This window comes from Pseudophryne corroboree, chromosome 2 (genome assembly GCF_028390025.1).
Source record: "Pseudophryne corroboree isolate aPseCor3 chromosome 2, aPseCor3.hap2, whole genome shotgun sequence".
In the NCBI taxonomy this organism is placed as follows: domain Eukaryota; kingdom Metazoa; phylum Chordata; class Amphibia; order Anura; family Myobatrachidae; genus Pseudophryne; species Pseudophryne corroboree.
Genome location: NC_086445.1, coordinates 158,935,072 through 158,951,767, shown reverse-complemented (window position 1 = coordinate 158,951,767; position 16,696 = coordinate 158,935,072). Strand labels below are relative to the sequence as shown.

The window sequence follows — 16,696 nt, the reverse complement described above, 5'->3', positions numbered from 1 at the left end:
AGACTTATGTTAGGTTTTTTGTTTTCAGGGAGAACTGCTGGCAACAGTCTCCCTGCTTCGTGGGACTGAGGGGGCAGAAGTAGGAACCAACTTCCTGCAGAGTTTCATGGCTCTGCTTCTGGCTGACAGGACACCATTAGCTCCTGAAGGGTACTGAACGCTAGCCGTGTCTAGATGCTCACTCCCACAGCACGCCGTCACCCCCCTCACAGAGCCAGAAGTCAGGTGAGTAGAAGAAGACAGATCTTCTATCAAGAAAAGTGACAGCTGAGGTACAGCGCGGCTGGCGGGAGTGCAGCGCGCCATTGCTGCCCACACACACAGGCACTGCAGGGTGCAGGGCGCGGGGGGGGGGGGGGGGCGCCCTGGGCAGCAAAAACACCTCTATAAACTGGCAAAAAGGGGTCATAAGATGCCCAGGCACATCCCTACCCCCGCCAGTATAAATATTATGAAAAGTTTCTGAGGTAAAATGGATGCAGCTTCTTCCTCAGACAGTCAGCACACTGCTCAGTGCCATTTTCTCTCTCCTCAGGCTGCAGAGACATCGCTGTTAATCCTTCACTTCTGACTACAAGTATCAGGGAGCAAAACAGGGGGGGCACAAGCGAATTTGGTGCTTTACAAGTGTGTTTTATTGTGTAAAAAGCGCTGCATGTCAGTGGGCATTCTGTGTTCACAGGCATTAGATACTGGCGCTGGGGTTGTGAACTGGCTGCTCCTAAACTGTGTCTTTCTGACAGATTTTACTGTGGGTCTGTCCCCTATAAGTCCCAGTGTGTCTGTGTGTGTGTTGTACACGTGTGTAAGACATGTCAGAGGCAGAAAGTTCCTCCCCGGAGGAAACCATTTTAGGGATACAGAAGTGTAATGTGGTGGCGCTGCCGGCACACCAAGAGCCTGCATGGGTGAAAGAAATACGCATACCCTCCAACTGTACCTTTTTAATAGGTACAGTACCTTTTTTTCATGGTCTGTACCGATTTTTGGCTCTCCAAACTTCCATTGAAAGTATAGGAAAAGGGGCGTGACCACGCCCCCTTTACACGCGGCCACGCCCCCTTTTCGGATTTGTACCGATTTTTCTGTGTAAAATGTTGGAGGGTATGAATACGTGATAGTATGCATCATATCAATAGGAGATTAGATAAATCTGAATCTCATGCTGAGTGCTGGAGAAAATCTGTGGAGGATGTGATTTTTCATGGCTCTGTTCTTCCATCCGCAGGCGACCCCTCTGGGTCACATAAGAGACCATTTGCAAATATTGTGAATACTGATACCGACACGGACACTGATTCTTGTGTCGACGATAGTGACTCCACAGAAATAGATCATACATTGGCAAAAAATATACAATATATGATTGTGGCTATAAGGGAAGTTCTGGAAGTCACGGAAGCCACTCCTGTACCTCAGGAGAAGGCTTATTTCTATAAAGAAAAAAAATCTAAGGTCACTTTCCCTCCTTTCCACGAGCTTAATACACTCTTTGAAGGGATGTGGGTGAATCCCGAAAATAAACTTCGTATTCCCAAGAGAATTCAGATAGATTATCTTTTCCCGGTGGAGGACAGGAAAAAATAGGAGTCACCCCCTGTGTTAGACAGTGCACTGTCCAGGTTGACAAAGAAGGTAATTCTCCCTGCACCTGGCACGGCTTCACTAAAAGAGCCGGCAGACCGAAAGATGGAAGATACATTGAAATCCATTTATGTTGCCAATGGTACGCTGCTCAGTCCCACAATTGCTTGCGCGTGGGTGAGTCGCGCTATTGAAAAATGGTCAGAAAGTGTGTCATCAGAAATTGACACGATTGATAAAGATGAGATACTCCTTAAGTTAGGGAATATCAAAGACGCTGCCGCATACATGCTAGAAGCGATGAAAGATATTGGACTCTTGAGTTCACAAGCCGCTACCATGGCAGTATCGGCTCAGCGGGCGTTGTGCATTCGCCAGTGGAACGCGGATGCAGATTCCAAAAGAAATATGGAGGCTCTCTCATATAAAGGTGAGGCTTTATTTGGCGATGCACCGGCAAAAAAGACATATCACCCGCACATGCAGTCCTTTCGGCTCAATAAATACAAAAAAGCGAAAGGTTCCCCCTTCTTTGCGGGTGGGGAAGGGGAAAGAAGTCCACAGCAGCTTCAGGTTCCCTGGAGCAGAAGTCTACCCCTACTTCTGCCAAATCTTCAGCATGACGCTGGGGCTCCTTTGCGGGAGGCTGCTCGGGTGGGGGCACGTCTCAAACTGTTCAGCCAAAGTTGGATTCTGTCTGGCCTGGATCCCTGGGAGTTGCTAATAGTGTCCCAGGGATACAAGCTGGAGTTTCAAGACGTTACCCCATGCCGATTTTTCAAATCGACCTTGCCAGCTTCTCTTCCAGAAAGGGAAGCAATAACAGCGGCAATCCTAAAATTATGTCAGGATCAGGTCATAGTCCTGGTACCTTTGTCACAAAAAGGGGAGGGGTTTTATTCAAGCCTTTTTGTAGTTCCGAAGCTGGACGGCTCGGTCAGACCGATCCTAAACCTGAAAAATCTGAATCTCTACTTGAAACGATTCAAGTTCAAAATGGAATCACTGAGGGCAGTGATTTCCAGTCTGGGGGAGGGGGACTACATGGTGTCTGTAGACATAAAAGATGCTTACCTGCATGATCCCATTTATCCTCCTCACCAGGCTTATCTGAGATTCGCGGTTCAGGATTGCCATTACCAATTCCAGACGTTACCTTTCGGTCTCTCCACGGCGCCGAGGGTATTCACCAAAGTGATGGCGGAGATGATGGTTCTCCTGCGTCAAAAAGGAGTTAATATAATTCCTTATCTAGACGATCTCCTGATAAAGGCGAGATCCAGGGAGCAGTTGTTACAAAACACCACACTCTCCCTGTCAATACTCCAACAACACGGTTGGATCATAAATTATCCAAAGTCACAGTTGGAACCGACGACAAGATTGTCTTTTCTCGGGATGATTCTGGACACAGAAGTTCAGAGAGTATTTCTTCCGGTGGAAAAGGCTCTGGAAATCCAGAAAATGGTAAAACAGATATTGAAACCATTGAGTGTGTAGATCCATCAGTGCATTCAGTTGTTGGGGAAGATGGTGGCGGCCTACGAGGCCATACAGTTTGGCAGGTTCCATGCCAGGGTATTCCAGTGGGACCTGTTGGACAAGTGGTCGGGATCCCACCTACACATGCACCGGAAGATAATCCTGTCGTCAAAAGCCAGGATTTCGATCCCTTGGTGGCTACACAGTTCACACCTACTAGAGGGATGCAGGTTCGGGATTCAGAACTGGGTCCTTGTAACCACGGATGCAAGTCTCCGAGGCTGGGGAGCTGTCACTCAGGCGGAAAGCTTCCAAGGAAAATGGTCAAGTCAGGAAGCCTGCCTTCACATAAACGTGCTGGAATTGAGAGCCATTTACAATGGCCTTCAACAAGCGGTACATCTTCTTCAAGATCATTCCGTGCAGATCCAGTCGGACAATGTAACAGCAGTCGCGTACATAAACAGGCAGGGCGGAACGAAAAGCAGAGCGGCAATGGTAGAGGTGACTAAGATCCTCCTCTGGGCCGAAAGACATGTAAAGGCTGAAATTTTCATTCCGGGAGTAGACAACTGGGAAGCAGACTTCCTCAGCCGACACGATCTCCATCAAGGAGAGTGGGGCCTCCACCAAGAAGTCTTCGCAGAGGTGACAAGTCTTTGGGGAGTTCCTCAAGTAGACATGATGGCATCTCTGTCAGGGCCGAGTGTTTTTGTGAATCCGTTAATCCTGGACCAACCAAAGGTGTAGGTGCTGGGGTATGATGAAAGCAGGGAGGACGAAGAAAGTTCTGTTTCATATATTTATTAAAGGCAACAATTCCAGTAAGGAGTTAAATGACAAATTATTAATCACCATGTATGTATGTATATATATATATATATATATATATAAACTGACGTATTGCAAAGAATGGTATAATGATAAGCAGGAACAGTCTTAAAGATGCATTGAAGAAATGTTCATAGAACTGAGTTTTTAAACAGTCTTGTGAATGAATGACGAATTGTCCAAATGAAGCAATGATTGGTGCCAAACTGTAAGTAGTGTTAACTGGATATTGCAGACATAAATGAATAACTGTGGAGACCTATACTGAAGCTTAAAGATTAAACTGAAAGGCTGTGAAGAATTGTCCTTGATTGCAGCAACAATGAAAATACAATACTGAATGGGTTACTTGTGAGTTCAGAAGATAACACAGCACTGTGAAACTGCAGCAGACGACAATGTTGATGAATGGGTTAAGTTTAGAGCTGAACAAACGAGCACCTGAATTTAGTGGAATCCTCCAAAGGCTGTGTGATTGAAGCAGGCTGACAGGGTAACCTCTTACAAGACTCTGGAAATCCACTTGTTTGCCACTGGGAGAGCGATTAACTGACAGCACAGCAGGGAGTTTGGTGGATCTTTTGCAGTGAAGGCTGCAGGCAGACCTCTGGGAGCGGAGGCGATATCTGGACCACGGGAATGCACGGAGAGCACAGAGCTAGGGCATAGAGTAGATACAACAAAGCACTGGCTCAGAGTAACATAATCCCAGCCTACTTAAAGGCAGCACAAGCACGGGATTGGCTAACACTTACCCACAGGTGTTTCACAAGTGCTCTCTGGTGCTCATTTGGTCTCCAACATGACCGCCTCCTATACTGCAGACACACAGCGGTGCCTTTGGTCATTTGGTCCCCGCACTCCCAGAACCTGCATCACCTGTGCCACTGACCACGCTGCGTCCCCACACGGCCGCACAGCACCGCGAGCAACTGCACTGGCAACGGATGGACCCCAGAACCCGCAGAGGTGAGAGATCGGTTCGTGACAATCTCGTTTCAACGAGAAGCTTCAGAAATATTGTTCCAGGTCGAGAGACCCTCAAGCAATAGCAGTGGATGCGCTAGTGGCCCAGTGGGTGTTCCGGTCTGTGTATGTCTTCCCTCCACTTCCGCTGATCCCAAAGGTGCTCAGGATCATAAGGAGAACAAGAGTTCGAGCAATCTTCATTGCCCCAGACTGGCCAAGGAGGGCTTGGTACCCAGATCTTCAGGAGTTGCTCATAGAAGATCCTCGGCCTCTTCCTCTTTGTGAGGACCTGCTGCAGCAGGGGCAGTGCGTGTATCAAGACTTACCAAGGCTACGTTTGATGGCATGGCTGTTGAGCGCTGGATCCTAGCCCGTAAGGGTATTCCCAAGGAAGTCATCCCCACCCTTATTCAGGCAAGGAAAGGAGTAACGTCGAAACATTACAACCGTATTTGGAGAAAATATGTGTCTTGGTGTGAATCCAAGAAGGCTCCTACGGAAGAGTTTCAGTTGGGACGTTTTCTCCATTTTCTGCAGGCTGGTGTGGAGGCGGACCTCCGATTGGGGTGAATCAAGGTCCAGATTTCGGCCTTGTCAGTGTTCTTCCAAAAACAATTGGCCTCTCTTCCAGAGGTTCAGACCTTCGTGAAAGGGGTTCTGCACATCCAGCCTCCATTTGTGCCTCCAGTGGCACCATGGGACCTTAATGTGGTGTTGCAGTTTCTTCAATCGGATTGGTTTGAGCCTCTACAAGAGATAGAGTTGAAGTTTCTCACTTGGAAAGTGGTGGTGCTTTTGGCATTGGCATCCGCACGGCGGGTGTCTGAGTTGGGGGCCTTGTCTCACAAGAGCCCTTACCTGATCTTCCATGAAGATAGGGCAGAGTTGAGAACTCATCAACATTTTCTTCCAAAGGTAGTTTCATCCTTCCACATAAACCAACCTATTGTGGTGCCAGTAGTTACTGACACGTTCACTGAGTCAAAGTCTCTAGATGTGGTTAGAGCTTTGAAGATTTATGTTGCTAGAACAGCTCGAATACGGAAAACAGAGTCTTTGTTTGTCCTGTATGCTCCCAAGATTGGGTGTCCTGCTTCCAAGCAGACTATTGCGCGTTGGATCAAAAGTACGATTCAGCACGCCCATACTACGGCTGGATTGCAGTTACCGACGTCGGTGAAGGCCCATTCCACTAGGAAGGTGGGCTCATCCTGGGCGGCTGCCCGGGGGGTCTTGGCATTGCAACTTTGCCGAGCAGCTACTTGGTCGGGGTCAAACACATTTGCAAAATTCTACAAGTTTGACACCTTAGCCAATGAAGACCTCAAGTTCGGTCAATCGGTACTGCAGGGTCATCCGCATTCTCCCGCCCGTACTGGAGCTTTGGTATAAACCCCATGGTCATGAAGTGGACCCCAGCATCCTCTAGGACGTATGAGAAAACAGGATTTTGATACCTACCGGTAAATCCTTTTCTCCTAGTCCGTAGAGGATGCTGGGCGCCCCAGTGTGTACTTTACCTGCAGTTTTGTTTATTAGAGTTACACATGTTGTGGTTTATTAGTTTCAGCATGTTTGCTGTAATTGGTTCATGCCTGTTGGCATGTGTTATGTTGAATGCCATGTTGTGCGGCATGGTTGAGGTGTGAGCTGGTATGTATCTCACCATTAGTATTAAAGTAAATCCTTTCCTCTAAATGTCCGTCTCCCTGGGCACAGTTCCTATAACTGAGGTCTGGAGGAGGGGCATAGAGGGAGGAGCCAGTTCACACCCACTGAAAAGTCTTAAGAGTGCCTATGGCTCCTGCGGAACAGTCTATACCCCATGGTCATGAAGTGGACCCCAGCATCCTCTACGGACTAGGAGAAAAGGATTTACCGGTAGGTATCAAAATCCTGTTTTTCAGATTTAGGAAACCTGATGCATGTTTAAATCCCATACTGTATTATCCCTTGAATTCCAACTTAACACAACCCTTTCAGTGTAGTTATTTTTCCTCAGGTTTGCCAGAAACTTGCTACCTTCCAAGTTTCAATACCTGTCATCTTGTTCTAACACAGCCCATTCTCTGGGGAGCGGTTCACTCCTAAGGGGGGTATTCAATTAGTGCCGTTTTTAGGTCGAATTTACCGATGTAATGCCCGTGCCGTTATTCTGACTGGTCGAAAAATCCAGCACTGGCGAAAACCACGTGTATCGGCAAATTTGCCACCGATACACGTGTTTTGGCGAACTTGTGGGCATTTTCGCCCCTGACGATTAAAAAAAAAAAGAAACGGCATGTCGAATTATTGCCGTTTTTTCGACCAGTCGAAAAAATAGCACTTAATTGAATACCTCCCTAAACCTTGCTAAACTCTTGCTATTTCTGAAAACCTTCATCCTATCCCATTATCCCTTTCCTGCACCAAGATGCTGTCTAGATCAGGGCTGGCCAAACCGGTCCTCGAGATCTACCAACAGTTCATGTTTTCCAGGCCTCCTGGAGATCTGTAGAATTGTCAGTTAGGAATGAATGCAGCATATCTTAATTAGTAATGACTACACCTGTGCACCAGCTAGGTGATCTGGAAAATGTGTACTGTTGGTAGATCTCGAGGACTGGTTTGGCCAGCCCTGGTCTAGATCATTTCTTCATGTAACAATTCAGTATGCAGACACACACTTAGAAAGGGCCCAACATCTACTCACCTTATTGTGTTGTGGTAAAATTTCAGTAAATTAGAGATTTTGTACAGCAACACTGCACCAGGCTCAGCAATGATAACCTGCTCAATACGGACCTAAATAAAAAAAAAAACAGCACCAGAATATAGCTTTTTAAACCATATTAAGAATTCCTATTTTATTTCAGGTACTATACATTTTTCTGAACAAATTCACCTGGTAATTAATCTATAAACAATATACTCATTTTAAAAGAGATGGTACTAGTGACACAGTGGTTGGCATTGCTGTTCCTCAGCATTGCAGGAACAGATTCAATTACTGATGACTGCTATCTGTGTGTATTTTGTATGTTTTTCGTGGATTGTTATTTTAATAAGGCACCACAAGTGTTCTGTAGTGCAGTGCAAGAGGATAAAGCTGTCAAGAAATAGCAGCACAGACGGGAACCCCTTTTGGACAGAAGCCTATCAACCCGGGTCAGACTTATGTCTGATACGCTCCACCTGGGTTAAGAAGCCCAGGTCCGCGACCCTGCTAGCTTGCAGCATTATTTCCAGGACTTGCAACCTGGGTAGAAAACCCGGCTAAGGTCTGAAAGGTGCACCTGATAGAAATTGATTGGTCGGGGACAGTAGCACTTGGAGATCATCTCTAAGCGCCCACTGAATGCCAGAATACCCAGATCACTGGAAGACCTGGGCCGGTGTGAAGGATGACGACCCGGGAATAACAAGGGTCATCAACCAAGTGTGAGAGGGGTAACTCTGGCTTCAACCCGTGCTCTGTGTCCCGGGTCCGAGTCGGGTTGAAGCTGGGTAAATATGTCTAAAAGTAGTAATATGTACAGAGGAGCAAGGTGTAAATCCAGTGGTTGCAAGGTCTTGTCATGTGGCTGGATTGCCCTACTTGTAGTAGAATATGGGGCAGAGTACATGCCTATATTTATTGCACAAAACACAAACCATTGCCCGTTCTACTGCTTGAAATTTGGGCCTCAGTACAGAGAACATAGCAGTATTGTCAAATTCTAGGCAAGTTGGAAAGTTGTCAGGGGTTTCTAATCTTACTGTAGGTTCTCTCATAAATGAGCTTTGAGAATTTATAGATGGACAGGTTTATATCTTATGGATCATATCTATCTTAGATTACAGTATGAGCAGCAGCCACACATATGGTCAGATTCAACTACCCTTAGATCTCTTCTCCGGGTAAAGTACCCACAGGTATTCAATTATGGAACCATTATAAACCCACAAGCTGTTCCTCTGGGAGTGTGAGCAGGTACAGTATAAGTGTTAACTGCTGCCTAAGGGCTGCTCGTGGGTTAATTGCGGGCCTCTAATTGAATAGCTCCGGGCACTTTACCAGGGACAAGAGACCGTACAATGCACTGTACTTGGTTTATTCTTATAAATTCAGATTACAATGAGTTTCAATAGCTACACTGGTGAAAAAGCAATGGTATGAGAGGAAAACCATAGACAGCCAATGTTATCAGATACTTGGAAACCACATTCATTAAAATGAAAATTCCCACTACAACTGTAAATATTTATATTTCTCTACAGAAAGGTTTCTTGGTAATACAACCTTGAGTAACTGATTGTCTTATCAGTCTTTCCTTCAGGCTGGACAATCCATAAATATGACAATTAAAATAAAAATGATAACATCAGAATGTGACCTTCTGGTGTTTTTGAGAAATTGGTACAAAATATTTGACAAAAAAACACAAATTGCTGTCTTACCCGGGGAACAGAGCATATGTTACAGCAAATGTGCACATGGAGCTGCATTACACACTAGGGCTAGGCTACATGCATTGATGGATTAATATGGAACCATATATTTTTATATTTACATCACCAAATTGTTCCTTTATTCCTCCGTCACTACAATAAAATATTGTAAAGTCTTTGTACTTTGCAAAACATTTATCTGCAGAGGAGTCAGATTTTATTTAATCAAACGGAGGATATGAATGATCAAATAGGTTATAGTGATAGAAGCTTGGCACAGGTTACCGTTCCAATTGTAGTCCACGTGGATCGTCAAGTATGGAAAAATAAAAACATTTTTAAAAAATTTGAAAAACTCATATCGACCTTTTGACCTATCGACCTAGTACATGTCGACCTAATGCATGTCGACATTCAGTGGTCGACCCAATGACTGACAACCTAAGCTGTGTCGACCTAACGACCATATCCCGCTGGTATACACTAGGACAAAGTGTGTACCCAGAGATGTAACGATACATTGTGCGTCCATAAAAACTGCATGATGCAGTGGACAGCGGCACAATATATCGTTACCCAGGGGGTCATTCCGAGTTGATCGCTCGCTGGCTAGTTTTAGCAGCCGTGCAAACGCTATGCCGCCGCCCACTGTGGAGTGTATTTTAGCAGAAGGGCGAACACATGTGCAGCCAAGCTCTGCAAAAACAGTTTGTGCAGTTTCAGATTAGCTCTGAACCTACTCAGCGCTTGCGATCACTTCAGCCTATTAGTGTCCGTATTTGACGTCATACACCCGCCCAGCGAACGCCCAGCCACGCCTGCGTTTTTTCAGACACACCTGCGTTTTTGCAAACACTCCCTGAAAACGGTCAGTTGACACCTAGAAACGACCCCTTCCTGTCAATCTTCTTGCGGCCGTCAGTGCGACTGAAAACTTCGCTAGAACCTGTGCACAACCACAACGGGCTTTGTACCCGGACGACGCGCGTGGATGCCGATTTTTAGCCTGATCATTGTGCTGCGAACAATGGCAGCTAGCGATCAACTCGGAATGACCTCCCCCAATGCATGTAGCTGCATGTTGTTCCCTGTGTCGTCCCACTTAGCGTGCAAAATTCCCAGGGGCAGGATGAAGGTTCTCCATTAAGGTTACAAATAAGATTATTATTTAATATCTGTATGTTACTATGCCTGGACATTTAAGGTAATTGTAGTGTAAAGTAAATTTCTTTAAATCGAAATGCATTTACCAAACAATGTTAACACAACATTTGTTAACATAGACAGAGATATGTAGCGTAAGAGGTAAGTAGCGACTATTTACGGCCACTGAGAATTAATCCAACTCACATATTAAAGTAAAAAAAATCCCACTTAATAACCACACATAAAAACATTATGCAAAACATTCACCATCATATAAATTTGAAATCAAAAGTAGCCGTATGTCAAGATGTAAAGTTCAAACAGGTTCTATAGATCTGCTGACTAATTGTCCCACTTTTAGGGAGTGGGACAATTAGTCAGCAAGCATTCCTTAATGCCCCATTGGGTCCGCTGGTGGCAATTAGTCTACGGTGCTTCAGCACTAATGCCCACAACACTAACGAATGTCAGGGTATTCCTGGTTAAATAACCAGAAAAAAAATAGCAGTTAGAAGAGATTCAGTCAATTCTCCTGTTGAAGTTTAACGAAGCTCACAGCAGCCTCTCTCACATGCTGTATATAGTCCGGCTGTGACTGTAAGGTAAGGATGGAGTACAGGCAGACACTCACGAACACCGCGCTGCTGTCTAAGAGTTAGTGGGCCAGCCGTCTGTCAACAGCAATATCCAGCTCCATACACAATAGGTGCAGCCAGCTGCTGTTCGCTGTAAAGTAGTCACAGGCTATGTGTCAGATAAGAGCAGACACACAACGGCACTGCCCTTAATGCGTTTCTCCTGAAGACATTGCTATCAACAGAATAAACTCTCCAAAGAAAGAGAAACGCAGACCCACTAGGGCACAGGTTCTCAAACTCGGTCCTCAGGACCCCACACTGTTCATGTTTTGCAGGTCACCTGTAGATTTTTGAAGTGTGACAGTTGGTGATACACAGTGCAGCTGCTGGGTGACATGGAAAAAGTGAACAGTGTGGGGTCCTGAGGACCGAGTTTGAGAACCACTGCACTAGGGCATTTATGAATACTTGATGACTAATTGTTCCACTCACTAAAAGGGTGTTTCTATAGAACCTGTTGAAACTTTTCATCTTGACACATGGCTACTTTTAAACTTCAAATTATAATATATGATGGTGAATGTTTTTTATGTTTTTATGCGTTGTTATTAAATATGAAATTTTTACTTTAATATGCGAGTTGGATATTGTCTAATTCCTCAGTGGCTGGAAATAGGCGCTACTTACCTCTGTCTATGTTTTTGGGCAATTATTTGTCTTAAGGGGAATTGGTTAAACCCCAAGTTAGCAGCTATCTGACACTAATTAATCACTAATATAGTACGCTGAACACTTTGCCTACCAAAACTTGCAATGCCAATAATAAAGAATAAAGTAATGTAAAACAGCTGCCAAAGTGTGGTGAAAGAGTAATTAAACCACTAACCTTCAAGGGTCTGCAGACGCCCTCTGTGATATGTCCTACTACCTCCTGGATATTATCTTCAACCCCTGCAAGAAACCAAATCAACACTGAACTCTTTTTCAAGGCAGTACTATATGTTGCACATGAGTTATTCCAAATTGACTGTTTTCATAGGCAGTACAGATGGTGTAATGGTTAGCATTACTGCCTCACAGAATGGATTCAATTCCCACCACTGCCTCGTGTGGACTTTGTATATTTTCCCCTGCTTGCGTGGGTTTCCTCTGGTTAGTCCAGTTTGGTCACACAATCCAAAAATATACTGGTAGATTATCTAGCACCCAACAAAAAAATGAACCCTAGTGTGTAAGTGTGTATGTACATATGTTTAGGGCAGACTAGAATGGCCAAGTGGTTCTTATCCTCCACCAAATTCTAGGTTTCTATGTTATGTTTCAGCATAAGCTTTATATGTTAAACATTTCTATATTGTCATTTCAATAGATGTCAATTCATTTTATGGATTTTGTTTTCAATAAAAGATACATAAATGATATGTTCTATTGCAGTTATTAATATGGAATGGATGGCATGAATTTCTAACAATCTCACATGAATAGCATTAAAAACAAAAAAGACAACTTAACTCCTGTTCCTTCCTTCCCCTTTCCTCATTAAGGGCCATATTTACAAAGCAGCAGCTTAGCTTCTTGGCGGGTTTTCAAGTAAAAGTTTAAAGCAGCACTAATATGAAGCGCAAAGCACTCCGGGTTTTACCCACATGGGTACAGCATTAAATTTCCATCTAAAAGCCACCGTTTCGTAAATACATGTATAGTCCTAAATCTCTATAAACACAATATTTTTGCTAATGCTCACTGACTGGTTGCCAAGACTCCTTAATGATAACTCATATGGGCGAAGAAAGGAAACAGCGACATCACTTCTCATACATTTTGCCACAGCAAGGGACAAAACTTTGCATCTTTGGACATATCCAATTATTTTCATGAGTGCATTTTGGTTTTAATGGACCATTTATCAGAATGTATGTCAACATACTGTTAATCACTCATATGCCTAGATTTTTAATTGAAGCAACCCAATGCAGAAGGTATTGTTGCAAAGCAACCAGTGGACAGTACATTTAGATAAAGAATATATTGTTGATCTTAAGCCCAACAAAACATTTGAATTCCTCAACCACCTAGGGGAATATCTAGAGTGGCTCACATGCATCTGTTCCACAAAGATACATGTCTCCATAAAAGAAGAAGGTACAACCGAATCTCCCATTTCAGCTTGCATATGTCCCGGGACACCTAATGAGACAGTGCAGAGGCTCTATGGTCACAGGAAACAGTATGACGGCAGTGTGCAGCATGATAGAAAAGACAGAGTATATACCCATTTACACATACCCTGGCACACAGTATATACCCATTTACACACCCTGAACACTAGGGAAGAGTATAACAATTTAACCCAGGCAATAAATACAGGGTTATCTCTTCACCTATCATCAGACTATCTCTTCATCATCACAAATCACTTAACCTTGACGCTCTGGGATTAGGAAATAATGTGGCTGCCAAAGCCACCTTCTCCAAGTAGTATAGGGAAATTATGGCCTTCTCATCGCTTATCTTGCATAATTTGAGCACAATTGTTTTGGACCTCTAATGATAATTACAGAAACACAACAGTAGGTCAGTTTTCATACTAAAGCAGGCCCCGTTGTCTGTAAAGCTTGAATACTGTATTCCCCTGTACTGTAGATATAAATGTGCATGGCAGAGCCCCTGGCTTGGGAGCCTGCATCAGAATTCAATGTTATCCATATAAAGTGAATTGGGTCATAAACACTTCTTTGCTAAACACCAGGAATCATCAACTTCTTCAGTAAATTCTTCACACTGTTCCCCTCAGTCTCCTCTAGCAATCCCATGTCTCTAACATTATTCTGTGTTCTTACTAATTAGTCTTCCTCCCAGACCTGACAGCTTTAGTTCACAGGCCATAATTTGGAAAGACAAAATAGTAATGTCCTCTTGTCATAGAAATACTGCAGTAATACCCCACTAACGACAGTGCTATTTTGGCCATCACTCTTTTCTCATATGTTGTGTTTGCTTATAGCAGAGCTGGCCAAACCAGTCCTCGAGATCTACCAACAGTTCACAATTTTCAGACCACCTAGCTGGTAAACAGGTGTAGTCATTACTAATTAAGATGTGCTGCATTCATTCCTAACTGACAATTCTGCAGATCTCCAGGAGGCCTGGAAAACATGAACTGTTGGTAGATCTCGAAGACCGGTTTGGCCAGCCCTGGCCTATAGGATTTGCTGTACACATGCTCCCACTTGGTTGCTCAGTTGTGGTCCCACCAGAGGCTGTGTAGTAGGTTGAGACTCTCCATTATTGTTTGCAGGAATAAATGGCAAATCTTTTGAGCTGTGCTGTGGATGGTGGATGGCTATTTTTGCCCTTGTTCAGTTACAGTAGCCCAGAAAAGTGTGCTACAGTAAGAAAGAGGGAACCTCAGGGGCTGTTATCAATGCAACAAGTGTAAGAAGGAAGTTGATGCAGAATAGTAAATTGCATGTGCAGCATATATACCTTCCTCAGCTGTAGTCTTGTCCTCTAGTCACAGCCCACCAATGTTTCGGGCCACCGAAAGACTGAGTTCCCTAACCTTAATAACTCAAGCTTTCTCTTTCTCTACTGATTCTCCAGTCGTAACAAAAGTAGTCTTAGGTCTTCACTGAAAAGTTATTTTATATGTCTGTGTAAGGTTCCTTCTTTGTGGCTTGACAAGGCCACGAAAAAAATGCCATTCACTCTCAGCATCTACTGTATGTTTTTGGGCACCACATGTAACACAAAGTTAAAAGTAATTTAATCAGAGAAATCGGACCCTCTATTGCTTCCAATTACTCATAGCACATGTGGGTATAGGATATTTTCAAAAGTAAAGTCAGGTCTCTACCCACCACCCGTTGCTTAGTGCTGGGTGCACATAAGGGCCTCCACCCCCTTGCTCACTGCTTTGGTGAAAGTCCCCCTCTCACATCTCCAAGAAGTGGGTGAGGCAATACTCTGCAGGCTTTCCATTTCCCTCTGACTCCTTAATGTAATATACATAAAAACAAAATGGTTGTATTCCCAAAGTCTTCAAAACTATTGAAGACATGTAGAAACTGTGAATACAGATGTGTCCACTTACATCTAGCCTCCTAGTACTGTATGTTAAACAGTCCTTCTAGTCACGTCATGCCGTGGTGTAGCTTGGTAGCACAGAGCGCCTTTTCGAGTTACCTTTTCCATTAAAATGTGTTTTATTTGTATTGGTATATGAATAGGACGCACAAGCAGTTTATGCTAATTAAAATGATATGTGGCATGTCTATATTCTTTGTGTAACTACGCCTGTATCTGTTTCAGGAATGATTCGCTACAGAGTTTTCCTATTAAACACTGTGCCATAGCATTTCGTATGCAGTTACAGCCGCAGATGCACAGAGAATATAGGCATGCCACATATCATTTTAATCAGCATAAGCTGCTTTTGTGTCCTATTCACACAGTGATGCAGATAAGACGCATTTTCGGCAAAAAAAGATGCCCGGCCCTAACGGAGTAGCACGGGAACTGTCAGCTCACTTACGCCAGGCATCTTCCGCTGCATGGCGTACTGAGGCAAGATGTATGAGGACACATATGTATACCACAGAATACAGATTTTCTATTCTTATTGTTGAAAAGAAGAAAAAAAATCTCCTTTATTCCAGGTGAGAAACATTTTTACATGTCAGAACGGGATGCAGTTAAGTTACTGGCAGTCGGGATCCCGGCTGTCGGAATCCCAACACCAGTCACAATGCCGGTGCCGGAATTCTGAAATAGTCAGGAGACCAGACCATACTAAGTATACCGCCACGGTTATGTTTAGGGCTGAGGGGAAGGGAATACTTTAGGCGCACCCTGGGGAGGTCAGGATTAGGCTGCAGGAGGAGGGAGGTTAGGAATAGGCTGCAGGGAGAGGGGGCTAGGGTTAGGTGCCCACGGGGAGGGTCAGGTTTAGGCTGCGGGGGAGGGAGGGTTAGTTTTGGGCTGTGGAGAGGGGAGGTTTAGGCACCGCCAAGGGAAGGTTAGGGTTAGGTACTATAGGGGTAGGATAGGATTAGGCTGCAGCAAGTGAGCGTTAGGGTTAGGGGGTAGGGGAGAGGGGAAAAAAGACACAACTCACCACTGTCAGTATTCAAATCTTCGGTATCCCGGCATTGGTCTCCTGACCGCCGGGATACCAAGTGCCGGCATATTCTATTGATTCCATCAGAACACATTTAAAAATCTCACAGAGAGGTACCTCAATTGCAAATACTAAGCCACAAGAAAATACTCTCTCTACACATTTGGGCGCCAGATAGATCAGGAGTTGTAAGGCCCTGCTCTGAAGACTACAAATATACCTGCCATCCACAGACACTCTTAACAGATCCAATCTGGTCCATTTCAAGGTATGGTAAACAACTACTAATTTAGGGCACCACTACAAGCTAGCCATTCACCTGACACACTTTGCGCTGATGACTGCCCATAATTCAGAGGATAATTCAACATTGTCAATTCCACCTTATTCCCCACCAGATCATTTGCTGGTTGCAGGCCTGGACAAAAGGGAACCTGTTCCATCTCATTGCTTTATGTTGGCTTCTGCGCCAACAGATCCTTGCAAGACTCTGTTTCATTTAGATCCCTTCACCATCATTTAGATATCATTTAGATCCCTGCACCATCATGACCACATCCAGGTGTCAGCACTATGC

The 16,696-nt window shown here is 44.4% G+C and overlaps 1 protein-coding gene across 3 annotated transcripts in view; it reads right to left on the bottom strand.

Annotated features, from left to right (window-relative positions):
* The window catches only part of COG6 (component of oligomeric golgi complex 6), a 288,942-nt gene that overhangs the window by 82,846 nt on the left and 189,400 nt on the right, over positions 1 to 16,696 (bottom strand). For all 3 annotated transcript variants that reach the window (XM_063951903.1, XM_063951904.1, XM_063951905.1), the window contains exons 11-12: positions 11,887 to 11,951; positions 7,559 to 7,650 (exon numbers count right to left, since the gene is read on the bottom strand). In XM_063951903.1, coding sequence (XP_063807973.1) covers positions 7,559 to 7,650; positions 11,887 to 11,951 — 157 coding nt within the window. The remainder of the gene's footprint in view (positions 1 to 7,558; positions 7,651 to 11,886; positions 11,952 to 16,696) is intronic.